Raw genomic sequence first — 21,311 nt, 5'->3', positions numbered from 1 at the left:
GCCCTGCGGATGCGCTCCCCCAGCACAGGGCCGTGGATGACACATCACGAGCACAGCGCCGCTCTGTCATTGAAGCGGGGTGGCCTCGTTCACGCTGTGTTGCCGTGGCCTGGAAGCCACGTCCGAGATGCCGCTCAACGTGCGTGGCAGCCGCAGGTGCCTGGCCGCCTCGAGCCGACCCCCAAGATCGCCGCCCGCGTGGCTCTTGCCCGAGGCACCTTGCGTGGTCTGCCCTCGTCCATCTGTCCGTCAGAAGCGAAACGCAGATTCGCTGACGCTCTGCGCAGATCTTTACTGAACGCCTCCTATGGGCCGGGCGGTGTGCAAGCCCTGGGGAGACAGCAGTGGACGAAACCGATAAAAAGCCCGCACGGAGCCTATGGTTTAAGAAAGTCAATTACGAGTATGTCAGAAAGGAATACGTGCGGTGGAGAAAAATAAGGCAGGAAGAGGGGATAGACTTCCAGGGCTGAGGCTGGGATCGTGCAGTGAGATAGGGTGGTCGGCCCAAGTCTGGGCCGGAAGGTGATATTCGAACATAGGTCTGCAGAAGGTGGGGGAGGGGAAGAGCGGTCCATGCAGCGGTAACTGCCTGTGCAAAGGCCCCGGGGCAGGAGCATGCCAGCTGCTGTCCAAGTAGCAGCGAGGAGACAGATGTGGCTGGGGTGAGCTGGGGGCAAAATAGCAGGAGGTGACTGTGGGGGTTGAGCCCTTTAGCTCTCGTTCTGGGGGAGACAGCGTGGCCAATGGAGGGTCTGGAGTGCAGGGGTGATCTGGGGCTGTTGGGGAGTGGATTGGAGTGGCTGGAGGCCGCTGGTGCACTGGACGTGAGGCACGGGACACGAAGAGGGGCTCGGGGGGGGGGGATGCTCTGGGGGTTTCGGCCCGGACAGCCGGAAGGGAACGTCGCCATCGGCCAAGGCGAGGAAAGTTGCAAGGGGAGGCGTGGAGGGGGGTGTAGGCGGTTCAGTTGTGCCCACGTTATTTGGGGGTGTGTCCAAGGCGTCCCAGCGGAGAGGTCCGGCGGGGAGAGGGCACAGGGCCTGCACCTCCGGGCAGAGGCCGGCCGCGGACATGCCGTTGGACATTGCTGGCATATGGCTGGCATCTGCGGTCTTGGAACCAGAGGGTGATCTCGGCGGGGATGACACTGACCCCCTGCCCTGCGGCCACCATGGTCCAAGGCAGGACGTCCTGTCTCCCGCTTCCACGCTGCCCTCCTGGGTCCTCAAGGACGTCCCACACAGCACGGGTCACCCCGCCGTCCCTTCTCTGCTGAAAACCCTCTGTGGCTGCCGTCCTTCTCGTGACAAGAGCTGCCTCCTCCTGCCCCCACCCATTACGTGTTGACTTCACCTGCTTTTCCGATCCTTCCCTCCCTGCGTTCTGGAATCTTCCGTGGCCCAAAGCACACCACACTGGCATCAGGTGCTTCCACGGGATGCTATCTCTGCCAGGGAGCGCTTCCCCAGGGGCCCAGACCTCACTCCACTGCCTCTCTCAAATCTTTACCCGAGTGGCAGCTTTCCAGGGAGCTGTCCTCTGGCCCCTCTGTTGTCCCCTGTGCACCTCGGTGTGGAACTGAGGGGCGCTGCATCCGTGCGTTTTATCGATGCTCCCACACTCATGGAGACCCTTCATTTGGAAACACCTTTAAAATGATAGAGAAAAAAAAAGAGTTTGAGTTTCAGGTTTTAAACTGTGCAGTTAGGGGGCGCCTGGGTGGCTCAGTCGGTTGAGCGTCCGACTTCAGCCAGGTCATGATCTCGCGGTCCGTGAGTCCGAGCCCCGCGTCAGGCTCTGGGCTGATGGCTCGGAGCCTGGAGCCTGTTTCCGATTCTGTGTCTCCCTCTCTCTCTGCCCCTCCCCCGTTCATGCTCTGTCTCTCTCTGTCCCAAAAATAAGTAAACGTTGAAAAAAAAATTAAAAAAAAAATAAACTGTGCAGTTAGGAGAGCTGTACAGAAACACGTCTGCAGTGCTTCCGACAGTCACGTAACAGAAGCCGCCTTTCCCCGTCACGCTTGACGAATGATTGCCATACATCCCTGTGTAAGTTTAAGGCATCTGGCATGGCTTGATTTATATCTCTTGGGTATTGATTACCCTAATAGGTTCATCTAACATCCGTTTTCTCATATGGATAAAATAACAAGAAAGGAAAAAAGATTTAAGGAAGGAATTTTCTCCTTGGGATGAGAACAATTAGGATTCACACCCTTTCAGCTTTCCCGCGTGCTCTGCCCACCGTTGGCTGTCGTCGTCATGATGTACATCACAGCCCGAGTACTCTTGTCTTATAACTTAGAAGTTTGTAAGACTTGGGGCGCCCGGGTGGCTCAGTCGGTTGAGCGTCCGACTTCGGCTCGGGGCGTGATCTCGCGGTCTGTGAGTTCGAGCCCCGCATCGGGCTCTGTGCTGACAGCTCGGAGCCTGGAGCCTGTTTCAGATTCTGTGTCTCCCTCTCTCTGACCCTCCCCCGTTCATGCTCTGTCTCTCTCTGTCTCTCAAACATAAATAAACATTAAAACAAATTAAAAAAAAAAAAAGGAGCTTGTAATGCTTTTCTTTGTTGTTGTTTTCGTTTTTTGTTTGTTTTTTGTTTGTTTTTTTTAGAGAGAGAGAGAGAGAGCACACAGGGGAGGCCAGAGAGAGGGAGAGAGAGAGAATCCCAAGCAGGCTCCATGCCAACAGTGTGGAGCCAGACACTGGGATCAATCCCACAAACCATGAGACCACGACCTGAGCTCAGATCAAGAGTCAGACGCTCGACGGGCGGAGCCCCCTTGACTCCCCGGTCTGTTCAGATTTCCCGTTCACAGTCAGATTCCCGGTGGCTAAGCACCCCCCACATCTCCCTGCAGTCCCCATGGTGTGAATTCGACTTGGGGCTCCTGCAAAGTGACCACAGTGCTGGGGCAGGCAGCGGGTCCCTCCTGGGTTCCCTTTTTCCCCAGAGGAGGCAGGGGCTCAGGGGAGACCCCTCCTCGTGGTGCTGTGCTGTCTTGGGGAAGGGGCCATGCGCCCAGTGTGGCCCCATCTCTTGTCCCCTGCAACGCAGTCTGTCTTGGCCTCTGCGGGGAGGGGGTGTTTCCGCCCCCCCCGCCCCCCGGTGTTCTGGGATCCTCTGAAGCGACGTCCGGTTCTCGGAGAGGTGTTAGTTGGTCATCTCATCGGGGGGAGCAGAGCCAGGAACAACCCTGTCACCTTCTTAGTGACGTCACTCTCCCAGAAGCATTTTCATGCATCTCTTTCCAAACTGCTGTCTCCATAGGATGGCTTTTCCAAAGGAGGTACGGTGTCCCTGTCTCCCATCTAAAATGTCTAACATTTCATCTTTATGTTAGAGAGACAGAGGAGATTGCCTATTTTCGCAAAATATCTGCTATGTGGCATACTAGTGAAAGCCATCTCCCATGCAGAAAACGGCGGTGGATTTAGAACCATTGTCTTTTGCATAAAAGATAAACGCATGACTTGCCTTTTAGTTTGGCAACACTTCTGTATTCTTTGCTACAAGATAACTGGTAAGCCATCCTGCGGGAGAAAGGACTTTTGGGGGTGCTTCTAATTTCCTTAAAGAGTATGTGGAAGAATTTTCTGTGTCTTGAAGGTTTTATTTTTGTATATTACATATTATTATGTATTATTTACACATATTAAAATACTTGCCATATATATAACATATACAATTGTATAGGTAACATACAATATACGATATATACAATATACAATATATACAATATACAGTATGTAACATATTGTATATGTTTTATATATGTATGTATATTATATATATAATAAGGTTTTATTTATTTTTGTCTTTAATTTATTTTTAATTTATTTTATTATATATAACAAAGTTTTATTTTTATATGTTACACGTTAATATATATTATTTATATATATATTAAAAATACTTGTCGTATATGTAACATACATTATATATATGTATGTATAATATTATATATATATATAATAAGGTTTTATTTGTTTTTGTTTTTAATTTATTTTGAATTTATTTTATTGATTATATATAATAAAGTTTTATTTTTATATGTTACACGTTATTATATATTATTTATATATTAAAAATACTTGCCATATATGTAACATACGTTATATGTATGTACGTATAATATTATGTATATATTTTTGCCTATTATAAATTACAAATACCTGTTTTACATTAAAAAACACCAGTTGGAGGCACCTGAGTGGCTCAGTGGGTTAAGCATCTAACTCAGGTCATGATCCCATGATCTCACAGTTTGTGGGTTCGAGCCCCGTGTCAGGCTCTGAACTGACAGCACACAGCCTGCTTGGGATCCTCTCTGCCCTCCGTTGCTCCTGCTTGTGCTTTCTCTCTTTCTCTCCCAAAATAAATAAACTTAAAAAAAATTAAAACGCCAGCTGGAGACAGCTACATGGAAAAGAATGAAACTGGACCACTTTCTTACATCATATGCAAAAATAAACTCAAAGAGGTAAAAGACCTACATGTGAGACCTGAAACCATAAACTCCTAAAAGATAATACAGGCAGTAATGTCTTGGACATTGGCCTTAGCAACATATTTATGGGTAGGTCTTCTCAGGCAAGGGAAACAAAAGCAAACATAAACTATTGGGACTACACGAAAACAAAAAGCTTTTTTTACAGCAAAGGAAACCATCAACAAAATTAGAAGGCGATCTGGTGAATGGGAGAAGATCTTTGCAAATAATATATCTAATAAGGGGTTAATATTTAAAATTGGTAAAGAGCTTATGTAAATCAAGACCAAACTCCCCCCACCCCCAATAATCTGATTGAATATGGGCAGAGGACCAGAATAGATATTTTCCCAAAGAAGACATCCAGATGGCCAACAGACACATGAAAAGATGCCCATCATCACTCTTCATCAGGGAAATACAAATCAAAACCACAATGAAATGTCACCTCACATCTGTCAGGGTGGCGAAATCAAAAAGACAAAGAACAAATGTTGGCGAGGATGTGGAGAAAAAGGAACTCTCGTGCACTGTTGGTAGGAATGCAAACTGGTGCAGCCACTGTGGAAAACAGTATGGAGGTTCCTGAAATATTAAAAATAGAGCTACCACATGATCCAGTAATTCCACTCCAGAGTATTTACCCAAAGAAAATGAAAACACTTATTCGAAAAGATATATGCACCGCTGTGTTTATTGCAGCCTTATTTTTTTTTTGCTATAAAAGTATTATTTTATTGATTTTTATCTTATAATTATTTTATTTTTTTATTTTATTTTTTATTTTTTTTATTTTTTATATATGAAATTTATTGACAAATTGGTTTCCGTACAACACCCAGTGCTCATCCCAAAAGGTGTCCTCCTCAATACCCATCACCCACCCTCTCCTCCCTCCCACCCCCCATCAACCCTCAGTTTGTTCTCAGTTTTTAAGAGTCTCTTATGCTTTGGCTCTCTCCCACTCTAATCTCTTTTTTTTTTTTCCTTCCCCTCCCCCATGGGTTCCTGTTAAGTTTCTCAGGATCCACATAAGAGTGAAACCATATGGTATCTGTCTTTCTCTGTATGGCTTATTTCACTTAGCATCACACTCTCCAGTTCCATCCACGTTGCTACAAAAGGCCATATTTCATTTTTTCTCATTGCCACGTAATATTCCATTGTGTATATAAACCACAATTTTTTTATCCATTCATCAGTTGATGGACATTTAGGCTCTTTCCATAATTTGGCTATTGTTGAGAGTGCTGCTATGAACATTGGGGTACAAGTGGCCCTATGCATCAGTACTCCTGTATCCCTTGGATAAATTCCTAGCAGTGCTATTGCTGGGTCATAGAGTAGGTCTATTTTTAATTTTCTGAGGAACCTCCACACTGCTTTCCAGAGCGGCTATTGCAGCCTTATTTACAAGAGTTACAGATGTGGAAGGAGCCCAAGTGTCCATTGACAGATGAATGGATAGAGAAGATGTGGCATACGGACAATGGAGTATTACTCAGCCATAAAAAAGAGCGAGCTTTTTGACACAACAGGGATGGACCTAGAGGGTATTACGCTAGGTGAAATAAGTCAGACAGAGAAAGACAGACGCCACACGATTTCACTTATCTGTGGAATCTGAAAAACAAAATAATTAAACAAATAGCCACAGAGTCATAAATACAGAGAACAAACTGCACAGAGCTGGGAGGGTCGGGGAGTAGATGGAATTGGAGAAGGGAGAACATAGAATAGAATAGAATAGAATAGAATAGAATAGAATGTCCAAATGCATGGTATCCGTAGCCCCTGGGGACTTCTGGCTTAAACTTCTTGCTGTAAGCATTTCCCGAGTGATGGAGCAACTTCTGCCCCTCTGGTTCTGTCTCTACAATGTTACCACACATCCTTTTGTAAGGTTGACGTTGCCAACCTATGAGGGGTTGCTCTTATGTAGGCTTTTTTCAAACCTTTATTTTGTTTCCTTGAGGAATTCACTTGTCTTCTCTGGTAGGATTTGCCTTGGTCCGCTCACAAAAATGTATTTCAACAGCAGATAATCATTCAATACGTGCTGAGTGTTTCTCCCACGATGGGTTGGATGCCCTGATGTGCTGGTGAGTGAATCCAACAGGGACCCCACCCCGCCCTTGTGGGTGCGGATTTTGGAGAAGGAGTGGGGAGAGTGACCACAAACAAACAAACAAATAAATAAACACTGAGTGAAGGATGTTTGTGCTAAAGTACCTTATTATTGAAGGAGAATCATTCCAGCAAATTATGGACGCACTAAAGTGTGTTTGGAACATTTGTACTTTTTCTCAACTATAGCCAATCTCTCTGCTGAGAAACTTGGAATATTGGTTTCTTCCTAACTTAAGTACTACTTTCTATTTATCTTTCTAGGGGATTCGGAGAAGGAATGCATTTTAGTTTGTCACCGTGCACTTTGGTGTGTCACTTCATATACTTTGCCAAGGCAGGAAAATAAGTATTTTTTTCTGGCTTCTGGCTTTTTGGCTTTCACTGTTAATTAGAAGACGATTCTAAGGATTTTCTAAAAAAAAATCACGTTTAAGTACATTTTGTAACGCATTGGATTCATTACAACGTGTTGGTAAATTTCGCTAAAAAAAGTATAGGGGTTTGTTCTAGAACACTGCATACCAGTAAATATACAATGTGAGCCATGTACGTAATTTTGCATTTTCCAAAGTAACCACATCTTAAAAACTAAAGACACAGGGGAAGTTATTTTAAGTAATTTACTTTACCCGATGTATATGAAATAACATCATTTTAACTTACAATCAATATCACAATCACTATCAATTTAAAATTCTTTCTTACACTAAGCGCTCAAAATCCAGTGTGGGACGCCTCCCTTCAGGGCAGCGGGAACTCCCATGGGGAGTGGCCACCATATTGGACCAGGCAGTCCACCGGGCTGGGCTGGGTTTCCAGTGCCCTGGTTAATGGTGACGCTTCATGTCACCTGTAATGCAGTCTATACTTAGGGCCAGGAAGTAGGTGCAAATCGTAATTGGTCTCGTCGGGATTTTGTCAGGTCAGACTAGACCCTTATTGCTTCTGCTGTGTGATGTGGACGAGAAAGGGGTGAGGGTGTGTGCCCTGCTGCTTGCTGTCCGTTGCGCTCACGTCAGGAGCGTGGTCTTTTAGTAGTGACTTGCTTGTTGCCAAAAATGTTTTCACTCACACTCGTATATTTCTATTGTGACGAAATACACATTACAGGAGATCTACCATTTTCAGGCGTGCAAGTCAGTGACTGTAAGCACGTTCACGCCATCGTACCTCCTTCCGTCCACGGACTCTTCACCTCCCCAAACTGAAGCTCTGTCCCCATCAAACACCGTCCACTCCTTCCGCCCCCCCAGCCTGGCGCACGCCATCACCATCTCTGGGAGTGTGACTACTCCGGGGACCTCATTTACGTGGAATCCTATAGGTATTTGTCTTTTCCTGCCTGGCTGATTTCATGCAGCATAATGTCCTCAAGGTTCATCCATGCTGTAGCAGGTGACAGAACTCCCTTCCCCTTTCCGGCTGAATGATGTTCCATTGTATGGATGGACCACATGTTTATAGGCTCATCTCAGCGGACACTGGTTTGCTTCCACCTTTTGGCTGTAGTGATGAGTGCTTCTGTGAATGTGTCTTTTGAATCATTTTAATTATAGCTCCACGTATCAATTGTGTATCAGTGATTTGGGAGATACACCCAAGAGTGGATTGCTGAGTCCTAGGGTAATTCTCTGTCGAATTTTCCCACAGTGGCCACCCTGTTTTAGATTCCTACCTGTAATGCACAAGGGTTTTAATTTTTCCAATTCTCCAACACTTGTTATTTTCTGATTCTTTTTTGTTGCTGTTGTTGTTGTTCTTTTGCTTTGATTTTGGTTAGGAGCCATCCCACTGGGTGTGCAGTGGGGCTCAGTGTGTTTTCCATCTGCCTTTTCCCCGGTGACGAGTGGTGGTGTTGAGCATCATTTCCTGTGCCTCTTGGCCATTGGTAGAACTTCTTTGGAGAAATGTTTATAGAAGCCCTTTGTCCATTTTTTAGTTGGTTTGTTTTCTTTTTTGTTACTCAGTTGTAAGGGTCCTCTATATATTCCTTCTATTCGATCCTCATCAGAATATATATTTTCTCCCATTGTGTGTGTTCTCTTTTAACTTTCGTGATAATGCTCTTTGTTGCACAGAAGTTTCTAATTTTGACAAAGTCTGACTTATTTATTTGCAAGAGGCCCCAAAGAGCCAAAACGGTCTTGAAAGAGAACAGCAAATCTGGAGATCTCATACTTAACAGATTTCAAAACTTAATGCAAAGCTACGGTAGACAAAACAGTGCGGCACTGGCATAGGAAGAGACATAGAGACCAATGGCATAGAATGGAGTCCAGAAGGAAATCTTCACATTTACAGCTAGTTGAGTTAAAAATAAAATTTTTTAATGTTTATTTATTTTTGACCCAGAGAGAGAGAGTGAGTGAGCAGGGGAGGGGCAGAGAGAGAGGGAGACACAGAGCCTGAAGCAGGCTCCAGGCTCCGAGCCGTCAGCCCAGAGCCCGACGGGGGTCCCGAACCCACAGACTGCAAGATCGTGACCTAACCTGAAGTCGGACACTTAAGCGACTGAGCCACCCAGGCGCCCCGAGAGCTAGTTGATTGTTGACAAGGGGGTCAAGATCGTTTGGTGGAGGAAGAACTGTCTCTCTAACGAATGGTGCTGGGACAAGGGGGCATCCACAGGGAAGTGACCTGACACCCCTCCTCACACCGTATTCAAGAATCAACTCGGGGCGCCTGGGTGGCGCAGTCGGTTAAGCGTCCGACTTCAGCCAGGTCACGATCTCGCGGTCCGTGAGTTCAAGCCCCGCGTCAGGCTCTGGGCTGATGGCTCAGAGCCTGGAGCCTGTTTCCGATTCTGTGTCTCCCTCTCTCTCTGCCCCTCCCCCGTTCATGCTCTGTCTCTCTCTGTCCCAAAAATAAATAAACGTTGAAAAAAAATTATAAAAAAAAAAAAGAATCAACTCAAGATGGATCAATGGCCTAAATATAAGAACTAAAATCATCAAACTCCAGAAGAAAGCAGGGGTAGATCTTCATGACCTTGGGTTGGGCACTGATTCTTAGCTTTGACCCCGAAAGCATGAGTAACAACCTAACCGATGATGGTTTGAGGGACTCTTTCGTAGCCACTTGCCAACCTTGCAGACTTTTATTTGGCCAAACCTAGAAACCAACCGGAGCAAGTACACATCACGTAGAGCCTCGTTTCAACAGGCTCGCGGCGAAGGCAGGCCCCGGGCTGCGCACAGCACACTGAGCCTCACGCCCCGCATGGAACGCGTTCTTTCTCCGTGTCCGCAGGGTCTCCGTGTCCCTGCCGCCTTCGTGCTTTGGTGTTCATTTCCCTGCAGGGCCAGCTGCAGGGTCAACCTCGGTGACCCATCCTTTGACCAAGGAGATGGTGTTGCTGCTTATTCGCATGACTTGCCTCTTCATTTCCCATGGAAAGAAGAGGAGGAAGGCAGAAAATGCCCCAAATACGGCCAGGCTCTTGGGAGTCTGAAAAGTGTGACGAAATGCATGTTACTTGGCCCTTGGGCGTTCCTGACCATGATGCTTTCTCCAAATGGAATAGTAGCAGACACACACTAGTGAATCTTTTTTCTGTGCCTAAGCTGCGGGGTTATTTGCCTCCCGACAACAAAGGTCTTAAAGAATAATGTATTCTAATGCTTCCAATCCAAGACATGCCTCAATATATTCCCACTTGTTTCACTTTTGCAGATGTTAGGAGTCTTGCCATGAATATCTGGGTGCCCCCGGGCCTCCCGCCATGGGACGGTGGCTCCATTATCTGGGTGCAGATGTGTCACCTGCTTCAACACCTGTCCCCACACTGCAGGGAGGGCTGTTTCCAGAACACCAGGAAACAAGGTTCCTGAAAAACTGAGTCTGCTTCCTTAGGGAAGGACAGACCATAGCTGTTTAACTCTTTACGATCTGGCAAATGTTTCCCACTAACAAACAGATCTTTCAGTTTTTAGGGTCAGCTGAGAAGGTACATGAAATGAATCTTCCATTAAATCGAAATTCTAGAAGTGTGTAAAAGTACACGCTCCTACCTAGAGAATTTACATTCCGTTGAAAATTAATTTCTTTTAAAAGTGTCCTTATTTGTGTTGTAAAGTCGATAATAGTTCTTATTTTTACTTAAGTGACCCATTTATCTTTCATTAGTAGTAGATTTAAAGAACTTTTTTTTAAGTTTATTTATTTTGAGAGAGAGAGGGTAAAAATGCGGAGGGACAGAGAAAGGAGAGAGAAGCCAAGCAGGCTCGTGCTGTCCGCGCAGAGCCCCACACGGGGCTTGAACCCACCAACTGTGAGATCATGATCTGAGCCAAAATCAGACACTTAAGTGACTGAGCCACCCAGGTGCCCTGAAAAATATATTTTCGTCATCTGAATGATCAAATGTATATTTCTTATAAATCATAATACTGTACCTCTAACCTAATATTCAGTATTTAAAACATCTCATTTTGAATTCTTAATTATAAGACACACATTTTTATATTTTTGTGATCCTTTGGGATGGATTGTTTACTCTCTTTCTTTGATCCGTTCCCTCATTTGTCTGTGTATAAGCTTTTCAGAGGGGTGAGGGGCTGAGTGATCATTTCGTCCAGATAAGTCCCAGAAAAGGAAAGTAGAAAGGGGTCATTGCAAACAGTTGTCCTATTCAGGGCAGAAGAGACTTTGGTGGACAGATCTGTGCATCCAGAGAAACTGCCCTAGCTGCCTCTCCCAGCCAGGTGGCGATTTCTTTCATAAATCAGGGGACAACCAGGGACCAGCAGACATTTGGTGGAAACCCCATGACAGAGGAAGATTGCAGTGAACAGACATAACCAGAGATATCTCAGATACGTGATAAGAACAGCGACAACAAATTGCAAGTGGCATTCTTGTTGAAAGCCCACAAGGTATCCCCTTGTCTGAGATAAGAAAGCGCTTCTATGAGAGGGGCAAAATCAGAGTACGAAAAAAGTGATTGAAAATATAAGGAAAGCCCTTCTAGAGCAATTAAGAATAGGTACACTCGGGCCATCACCTAATAAGAGTTCCACAAAGAGAGAGGAGTAGAGGGGTTGGGATGACGCACTTCCTAAAAATAGAAAAAATAAAAATTTCCCCAGGCTGCGGAAATGATCAGATTTTTAATCATCCCCCAACCCCCCCCCCCAAAAAAAATGTAGTCAAAAAGCAGTTCTAGATATATCCTGGTGGGATGGCATAGCTCTCAGAATAAAGAGAAACCCCCACCTGCCAAAGAGAAGGGAAAATCCCGAGTTCCCTACAGAGGAGAGAGTATCTTACCGCCTTTGGATTTCACACCAATATCCCTGGTGATGACCAAGTTAAAAGACAAATGATCCTTAAAATCTGTGGAGAAAATACTTGCAACTTTGTTTGGCTGCAGGATTGCATCAGTCAGGGGAACGTGGCATGGACTCAGAAGTTTTAATGCCACCTAAAAGAACTTACCAGTAATGTTCATGCCAAAACATAAAATGGATCCAAGCAAGGTAATAATAAATTGAAACAGAGAAATTGGCAACTCGGAGCGCCTGGGTGTCTCAGTCGGTTGAGTATCCGACTTCAGCTCAGGTCATGGTCTCACGGTTTGTGGGTTCGAGCCCCACATCGGGCTCTGTGCTGACAGCTCAGAGCCTGGAGCCTGCTTCCGATTCTGTGTCTCCCACTCTCTCTGCCCCTGCCCCACTTGCTCTCTCTCTTTCTAAAATGAATAAAAATTAAAAAAAAAAAAAGACAAATTGGCAACTAAGAGTGACCTAGGTACAAAAGCAAAAAACCCCCAAAAAACTAGGGTTAAAAAAACCCAACCCAACCCAAGACCCCAACAATGCAGACACAGAAGATTATGTATCAGTCAGCAAAGTCTGATTGACGATGACCTTTCCCCTCAGTGGGTTCCGTCCTACTATCGACTTCTGCACTGAAAAATCTCTACAAAACCCTTTCAATAAGCTGTTTCTTGATAGAGTTTAGAAACAACTGCAGGCAAGTACAGAAGACTTAATATAAATTTTGGAACAAATTGTAAATGTTATATCTGGGGAACTGAAATACTGGCAGGTGCTTAAAAATGGAGTGTAACTCGCAAAAATCAGGCAATGGAGGAAGGTAGTGTGCTAATTTCACAGAAAGATATGGTCCAAAGTCAGTAAGTCAAGACATTAAGTTCTACGCTTCAAGCAATGAGTGCATTATTTAAAATTCTCATGGTGCACACCAGGAAGTGATAACTGAATTTCTGTTCTTTTTAACAGTGGTTGTTTCTGGAAGGAAGCTGTCAAAGGAGGGAAGGGGCCTCTGTGTGGATGAAAGAGTGTTTTACGATCTCCATTATCTTTTTAACCAAGTATATGCATTATGTCGCTTCTCATTTGTTCCTTTTAACACGTTAAGCTGAGACATGACAGGTGGTTGGGGTCGAGGGGCCGGTCTGGACGGGGTCCCGTGCCTCCACCCGATCTCGCTGTTCTCTCCGTGAAGACCCATTGCCCTGTGTACATTCTGGATCTCAGCGGCTCCTGCCTTCTTCCGGGTTTGCTGTGTTGAATATGCACAGCCGATCCCTACAGTCTCCCCCCATAGTACCTCGGCTGATTGTCCCCTCCTCTTTCCTCAGCCCTCAATTTCCTTAAAGAGAAAGCCCCACTTCTGGTCTTTCTGGCCATCTCCACGGTTGTCCTTGCTCCCACACACACTGCAAGATGCTTTGACTCCCTTCGTAGCTCAGGACATCCCAGTCAACCTAAAGTTTGCCAGACTTCCTTCACCTCTTACCGCCCCCAGATCAAAGCTACACACTCCATCTCCAAGGGTACTTTCCTTTAACTTGAGTCTGAGAATCAACCCTATTGGGTTTCCTGGCTTGTAAGTGATATTTCATTTCCATGATAAGTTTGAAAGAATATGGTCATTCTGAACAATCCGCAAGACCACTGCGTAACTCCTCCGTAACCCCCAGCCGCACGAAGATGGGCGGCATTTCCAGCATCCAGCGGGCTGTGGAGCGCATCTCAACTGGCACGTTCAACCAGCGTGTTGCATGTTCCACTCTTGGTATCGCTTTTTCTTATCATAGGGATGTATTAATCTGATGCGTTGCCTTTTATGGTACGAATATTCCATTTCTACCGCGAACATATGGGTTGTTTCCATCGCCTGGCTATCAGGGATAAAGCCGAGCCTGTTACTTTAACACGTTATTTCTCACACTGGGGGCTCTGGATCTGTTCCTGTGTATCTGTGAATCCGTTTCAGAATCCGTAGACAATGTCGTCATGTATAGTGTCTTTCTGCTCCTCTCAGTGAGTTTGAAATCAGGAGGTATGTGTTCTCCAACTTCCTTCCTTCTGTCCTTCCTCCCTTCCCTCCCCCATTCCCTCCTTCCCTCCCGTCCTTTCCTTCCCTTATTTCTTTCTTTCTTTCTTTCTAAATTCGCCATTGCTTCACTATTCTGGGCCTTTTAAATTTTCAGGTGAATTTTGGAATCAGCTTGGAAATTTCCATAGAGTAGCCAATTGGAATTTATGTAGAGACTGCGCTGAATCTGTAGGTGATTTGGGGAATATTGCTATTTTAACAAAATTAAGTCCTCTGATACATAAACGTGGGTGGCTTTCCACTCCTTTGGGTCTTCAGTGTCTTTCAACAATATTTTTTTTAATTTTCAGAGTACAATGTTTATGCTTCCTTATTAATTTTATTCCTAAGTATCTTATGATTTTTCATGATGTTGTAAATGGAATTGGTTTCTTAATTTTGTTTTCAGATTATTCATCGCGGGTGTGGAGATATACAGTTGATTTTTTTTTCAACGTTTATTTATTTTTGGGACAGAGAGAGACAGAGCATGAACGGGGGAGGGCCAGAGAGAGAGGGAGACACAGAATCGGAAACAGGCTCCAGGCTCTGAGCCATCAGCCCAGAGCCCGACGCGGGGCTCGAACTCACGGACCGCGAGATCGTGACCTGGCTGAAGTCGGACGCTTAACCGACTGCGCCACCCAGGCGCCCCTACAGTTGATTTTTATATGGATATTTGAAAACCTTTTAGAAGTAGTTTATTAGTTTTCTTTTTGGAAGATTCCTTAAAAGTTTCTATTTACAAGGTTGTGCCTTCTGCAATAAATAGTTTCATTTCTTCCCTTCCAATCTGGATGCCTTTTATTTCACATTCTTGACTTATTCTCCTAGTTAAAACCTTCAGTAAAATGGTAAATAGAAGTTGCAAGAGTGGGGACACCGGTCTTTTTCTTGATTGTAGTGAGAAAACAATCTTTCATCATTAAGTACTGTCTTAGCTGTGGTGTTTCATAATACGTTCTTTTCTGGAGGAAGAAGTTCCCTTTTATTCCTGATTTGCTCTTTTTTTTTTTTTAAATCATGATTGAGTACTGAAGTTTGTCAATTTTTTCTTTTTTGTATCTACTGAGATTATCATGCTTTTGGTCTTTTATTGATATGGTATGTTATGTTAATTTTTGGATGTTAAGCCGACTTTGCATGCCCGGCATAAATCCTACTTGGTTATGATGTATAATCCTTTTTATGCATTGGTGGATTCGTTTTGCCAGTCTTGGTTGAGGATTTTGTATTTGTTCCGAAGAGATACTGCTCTGCAGTTTTCTTGTCATGTCTTTGTATCTCAAGCTGTATCAGGGTAATTTTGGCCTCAGAGAGAGTGACAGGTGTATCCTCCCATTCAACTTTTTGGAAGAGTTTGCAAAGAATTGGTATTAATCCAATATAATTAATCCCGCGAAGCTGTCTGGACCCGGCTTTCCTTGTGGATGGTTTTTTGATTACTGTCTTGCTAGGTAGGTCTTTGCTGTGCATTTTCGATTTCTGCTTGATTCAGCTTTGGTAGTTTGGGTCTGCCTCCTCTGAGTTATGTAGCGTGTTTCTGTGCAGTTGGTCACAGGAGCCTCTGATAACTATGTTTCTGCAGGGTCAGTAGTGATGTCTCCTCTGCCACTTCTCATGTTAACATTTTGAGTTCTCTTGCTTCTTTGGCCAGTCCAGCGAAAAGCTTGTTAATTTTATTGTTATTAAAAAAACAAACCCACTTCTGAGTTTATTGATTTTTCTCTATTGTTTTTCTATTCTTCATTCTACTGACTTCCACTGTAATCTAGTATTTCCTGCATTTTTCCTCCTTTGGGGTTACTTGACTCTTGTAAGGTGGGAGCTCAAGTTACTGATTTGAGATCTTTGTCCTCATTTAACGTAGGTGTGTATAGCTATACGAGCCCCGTGACTTCTTGACAGTTTTGGGCTTTCTTGGCATTTTGTTACCTTCTCTCCAGTTCTTCCTCCTGTCCCTGCTGCTCCTTTGTGACCCCCTTTTCTGCCTAGTCCTTACTAAACAGCTAGAGAGCTTGGGCCCCCAGCTGTGCTGAGTGGCAGTCCTTGTCTCACGAACACCCCAGAGCAGCTCCGAGGAGAAGGTGGTGTTACTATCCCCATTTTCTGGTGCAGGCAACTCAGGTGCAGAAAGCTGAAGTAGATGACTTGCCAAGTTCTCTGGATTTGGAATTTGATCTTCTCTCTCACTATACGTCTTCACCCTGGCTGATTTTTACTTATTAGCGTGCTCTTTATATATGGATGAAACCCACATCCTTATCACTAGCCTGGACTTCCCTACTGAGTTTTCAGACCACAGCCCAGCCGCCTGCCAGATACCTGTCTCCACCTGTGTGTCCTACAAACCTGACCCGGGCCCGGCTGCTTCCTGCTCAGCTTCTCCAGACCTACTTGTCTCTTTGGCCTTTTATCTCGACCGATGAGGCCACCGCTCCCCGCTTGCCAGCCCTGCCCCAGATGTCCATGCACGCCAGCTGTCTGCCCTGGCCCCGTGTTGGCTCCCTTCGCACCCTCGGGCATCTGCCAGGGACCCCGTCTTCTGGGTGGCCCGCCCCTCACCCCTTCACACCTTCACCCGGCCCTCTGTGAAATCTCCCCTCAGGGCCCCACACAGAACTGGATGCCCCAGCAGGCTCTCTTTCGGCCTTTGTTTATGACTTTACCATGGCAGCTACCACGCAGGGTGTAACAGGCGCCTTTCTGTGCCTGTCCGTCCTCTAACGCTGGGAGCTTCTGCTGGGTAAGCACCGAGTGCGCATTATCTAGAGGGTTTCTTGTAATGCTTATAAAACAGTGACCTTGCTGCCATTTTTTAAAAATTTATTTATTTGGAGAGAGAGAGAGAGCAGGGGAGGGGCAGAGAGAGAGAGAGAGAAAGAGAAAGAGAGAGAATCCCAAGCAGGCTCTGCAACGTCAGCACAGAGCCTGACTCGGAGCTCGAACTCATAACTGTGAGATCATGATCTGAGTCAGAGTCAGATACTTAACCGACTGAGCCACCGGGCGCCCCTAAAATCTTTAAATGAAATTCAAGTTCTCTTACGTTGGGAGCTCGAAAACAAAATGTATCCCTTTGGTTCTTTTTAAGCTATGGAAAGAGGGTAAGGCAATCCTGGTCAAGATTTTCCTTCCCCCTTTTTCTTTTTTTAAACCGATCCTCTCGCACGTCTGGTTCCTTTGCCAGGTGCCTCCTGGGTGCGAGCCGCGGCTGTGGAGCAACATGCCGGAACAGAGCAACGACTACCGGGTGGCCGTGTTCGGGGCAGGTGGCGTGGGCAAGAGCTCGCTGGTCTTGAGGTTTGTGAAAGGCACGTTCCGCGAGAGCTACATCCCCACGGTGGAGGACACCTACCGGCAGGTGATCAGCTGCGACAAAAGCATCTGCACGCTGCAGATCACGGACACCACGGGCAGCCACCAGTTCCCGGCCATGCAGCGCCTGTCCATCTCCAAGGGCCACGCCTTCATCCTGGTCTACTCCATCACCAGCCGCCAGTCGCTGGAAGAGCTCAAGCCCATCTACGAGCAAATCTGCGAGATCAAAGGGGACGTGGACAGCATCCCCATCATGCTGGTGGGCAACAAGTGTGACGAGAGCCCCAGCCGCGAGGTGGAGAGCGGCGAGGCCGAGGCCCTGGCCCGCAGGTGGAAGTGCGCCTTCATGGAGACCTCGGCCAAGCTCAACCACAACGTGAAGGAGCTCTTCCAGGAGCTGCTCAACCTGGAGAAGCGCAGGACCGTGAGCCTCCAGATCGACGGCAAGAAGAGCAAGCAGCAGAAGAGGAAGGAAAAACTCAAGGGCAAATGCGTGCTCATGTGAGGCCCTGCGGAGCGGGGGGCGGGGCCTGGCCCCGCCCCGCCCCCGTCCCCTCCCACGTGACCCCCGTCGTCAGGGCAGCATGTACGATGCCCCCGTGTTCACTAGCGCATCTTGACCGAGACGTGCCCCGTTGTCCCCGAGAGGGCACTTCACGCCACCGCCCGTAAGCACCCCCTCTCTGGAATCAGGGACTCCGCCCAGCGGTTAAAATGGGAACCCGTGCACCCTGCACCCCGGGGCACCTGGTGGGGGGCTGGGCGTTTCTGAACGTGGGTTGGCCCTTAGCGGGGGCTCTGGGCTCGCGCCCACGAGCGATCTGAGTACAGGACTAGGTCCCCTCTGCATGCATGTGACGGCAGGTGACCCTGGAGCTATGCCCACCCAGCTCGAGAGCGGGGCACCCTTAGGGGCGGGAGGGGCGGGGGGGGGGTGGGAAGGGAACACCTGGCCCACGTTGTTCCATTTCACAGTTCTGTAGCCGAATTGGACATAAACTGACACAGCGTCCCCCAGAGCGCGCTCACTGTCGATTCCCAGCTGACTGGCGGGCCCCGGGCTCTGAGGGGTGCTCTCACCTCACTAGACCTGGTCAGCAGGCGCCCCTTTAATTATCTCACGGCCGGTGACAGATGAGTTCACTTAAGGGCATCCTGCTTGGCCCTTCAGTGTGCAAGTGAGGATATCGTGACACTTCCTAGAGCATCTCAGCAATGTCACACGTCGAGGGTTTTAGAAGTGTGCTTTCCTCCCCTTGACCCACGAGGAGCACACCCCTTCCAGCCCTCAGATTTTAAATAAATGCAATGAAAGAAGCTCTTTTCAGGCCATTATTTCCCCCTCCACGATGGTTTTCCCTCTTTTCCATCACTCAGTCTATATCCAGCTGGGCAACAGCCAACAAAGGCCATCCCAAGACAGAAGCACATCCATCTTCCCAAATGACACAGAGATCTGTATACCATTCTTTATGCCATTCTTTAGCACCTCAATGAAATACTTTGAAACAGAAGTCGTTCACTGTGTTTTTGATGATCTGTCCATAGCTGAAGCATACTCCTGGAGAATGTGTTCAAGTAATAGTAGATTATCCTGCATGCTCCATTATAAATGTCTCCTAAGAGCTGTTGGATGCGGAGTCTGCTCCGGAATCAATTCTCTCTTCCTCTTAATGACCTTGTGTGCTTCCTTATCCTTCAAACTAAATCGCGGCCTCTGCCGGTCTCTGCACGCTGGCCTGGAGACTGGACGGTGGCTGGAGGCAGGCAGGCTGCTCTGTCCTGGGCACGGCCGGTCTGGCTCCGCTTCCAGAAGGCTCCGACTGACAGAGCCCGGAACAGAAGCCTCCTCTTGTTTGTTCTGGCCAGCACAGCTCACGCTGGCCCCCACTCCGGAAAGGTCCTTCAAGAGCTGCTTGCTACGCGGCAGGCAGAGGAAGCCAGAAGCCGGGCCGGGCTGGGGCAGGGGAGCCCCCGGCCGCCGGGCAGAGTTGGCCAGTTGGGGACATCCGCGTGCACCCCGTTGGGTTCTGCGTCTCTCTTCTGCACCTGCTGTGTCCTCACAGCCCCGCTGGGCAGGGTGGCCGTAGCCGGCACCTCTGTGCACTCAACATCTCCATCGGCCCTTTCTGGTTAAAGGTCCTGGTCTTGACAATCCTCTGGGCTCTGCGCGTGACTCCCCTGGTGGCCCATGCCGTGTGTGGAGGCGTCCTTGGGAACCAGCCACCCCACCCCTCTTCTTGGCCTCCTGGAGCAACCTTGAGCAAGGAAGGTGTGGAAGCAGCCCGGGGGCCTGCAGGGTCGGGGAGCCGGGCCCGAGGCCCCCTCAAGTCCCGACGGATGCTCCCCCCACCCTGGCGGCTGCTCTGGGAGCTTCCCATTGGCACCTAGTTGGCGAGTTTTCTGGAACATTTATTTTTCAACCTATCCCTTTTTTTTTTTTCTATTTCTATTCTCAGAGAGTTTGTAATTTGGAGACTGGGTAAGTGGAAGAAGAAACAGGCCTTCGTGGCCAAAATGGGGGGGCTGGGGTCTGCCCCGGGCCGCCAGGTCCCTGAGGCTCCTAGGATGAGGCTCCCACCGACCGTCCCGTTCCTACTGATATGGGTAAGAATCCCTCCTGCCCTCTCTCACCACTGTCTGCCTTTAAAGTGTGTAAAGCTTCATCCGTGGGAGAAACTCTTCATGATCGAAAACTAGAGTGCATTCAGGATGTGTTTCGTTCCTTCATAGTTTGCCCGTGGGTTTATAGGAAGGCTGTGGACACCACAGGCACGGGTCTTCGTCCTGATGTCACTTTGGGTGAATCGCAACGAGGGTTTGAGGAGCATCTCAAAATAGTCTTTGAGGAGATCCCCGATCGTCTCCGGGCTCGGGGGTTGGTCCCACCGAATCAGGTGCGTGTGGCGTGTACGTGGCCCCATCCTGAGTACGCAGTGCTGTTCCGGAGGACCCGTCCTACAACCGCACATGGGCACAGAAGTTTCCGACCTCGCCACGGCACGTTACGGAACTCCAAATATTGCTTTGACGATGGCGTTCCGGGGACAAGCATGGGGGTTCCCATGAGTCCCCTTCTGTCCCTACCAGTACGTCCTCTATCTGGTGATAAGCCATGGGCATGCCCCGGGCATGCGTGCAATACGGCAAGACCAACACAAGAGCAATATTGAATTGTTCATCCGATCTACGATTATATACATATATTTTATGTGTATATATATAATTGATCTTCCTGCATTTTTGAAGTATAAAGTAATACATTGTACATACCTGTAAGCTGGTACATTTGTTTCACCATTTCTAACGTTTGAGAAATGCTCATTCTTTGTAGAACAAACAACTCTTCAATATTTTCAGAACTGCTCTGTGATACTTAATTTCCTTGTCGAGATTGGTAATAGGTTGCTCCTGCGGAAGCTCTCTGGAAACATCCATAAGTGACGGGAAACATCCATAAGTGTCAACCCTCAAAGCTCCATCCTGGAACTCGGTCCCCCACAAAGACAGTACGTGGACAGAGTATTTACAGAGCATGACTTTTATACGTGTGGGGTATCAATGTGTATATTTATATTTCAGGTGTATTTATTGTTACAGTCCCATTATCTATTTTATGGACTCTTCAGTTATAAAAACCACACTTGCATCCCTGTTTCCAGTTGCCGGTGGTGTTCTGAAAATAAAGAAACCGCTTGAAATAAAGCTTCGGTTCTGACCCCCTGGCTGGAAGGTGGTGATGTTTCTGTTTCTTTGGGGGGGGGGGTGGAGGGGGTCCGGTGAGGGTCTTCACCTAGATCTCTTGAAGCTGCTTTGATGTGCTTATCTCTGGACAGGAGGCTGTCAGGCAGGCCTAGGGTTGGGGACAGTGTCTCCAGGAGGGTTTTTTTTTGTTTTTTGTTTTTTTTCCCCAGATGGTCCCTGTCAGTCCTGGAGGGTGAGGTGGGAGTGGGTAGGGGCTCCCTAGGAGTGAAGAAAAGCTCCCTTTTAATCCCGTGTCTCCTGCTCGGCCCCCGGCTCC

The 21,311-nt window shown here is 47.3% G+C and overlaps 1 protein-coding gene across 3 annotated transcripts in view; it reads left to right on the top strand.

Annotated features, from left to right (window-relative positions):
- The window catches only part of DIRAS2 (DIRAS family GTPase 2), a 29,153-nt gene extending 8,138 nt beyond the window's left edge, over positions 1-21,015 (top strand). For 2 of the 3 annotated variants that reach the window (XM_003995319.5, XM_023243248.2), the window contains exon 2: positions 17,160-21,015. In XM_003995319.5, the coding sequence (XP_003995368.1) occupies positions 17,196-17,795 (600 nt within the window). In that variant the 5' untranslated portion in view covers positions 17,160-17,195 and the 3' untranslated portion in view covers positions 17,796-21,015. Of the gene's footprint in view, positions 1-16,693; positions 16,716-17,159 lie in introns of those variants that run through there. The other variant, XM_045043100.1, reaches the window with a different exon arrangement.
- Positions 21,016-21,311: the final 296 nt, after the last annotated feature.

Source organism: Felis catus, chromosome D4 (assembly GCF_018350175.1).
Source record: "Felis catus isolate Fca126 chromosome D4, F.catus_Fca126_mat1.0, whole genome shotgun sequence".
Taxonomy (NCBI): Eukaryota; Metazoa; Chordata; class Mammalia; order Carnivora; family Felidae; genus Felis; species Felis catus.
This window is presented reverse-complemented; position numbering and strand designations above follow the sequence as displayed.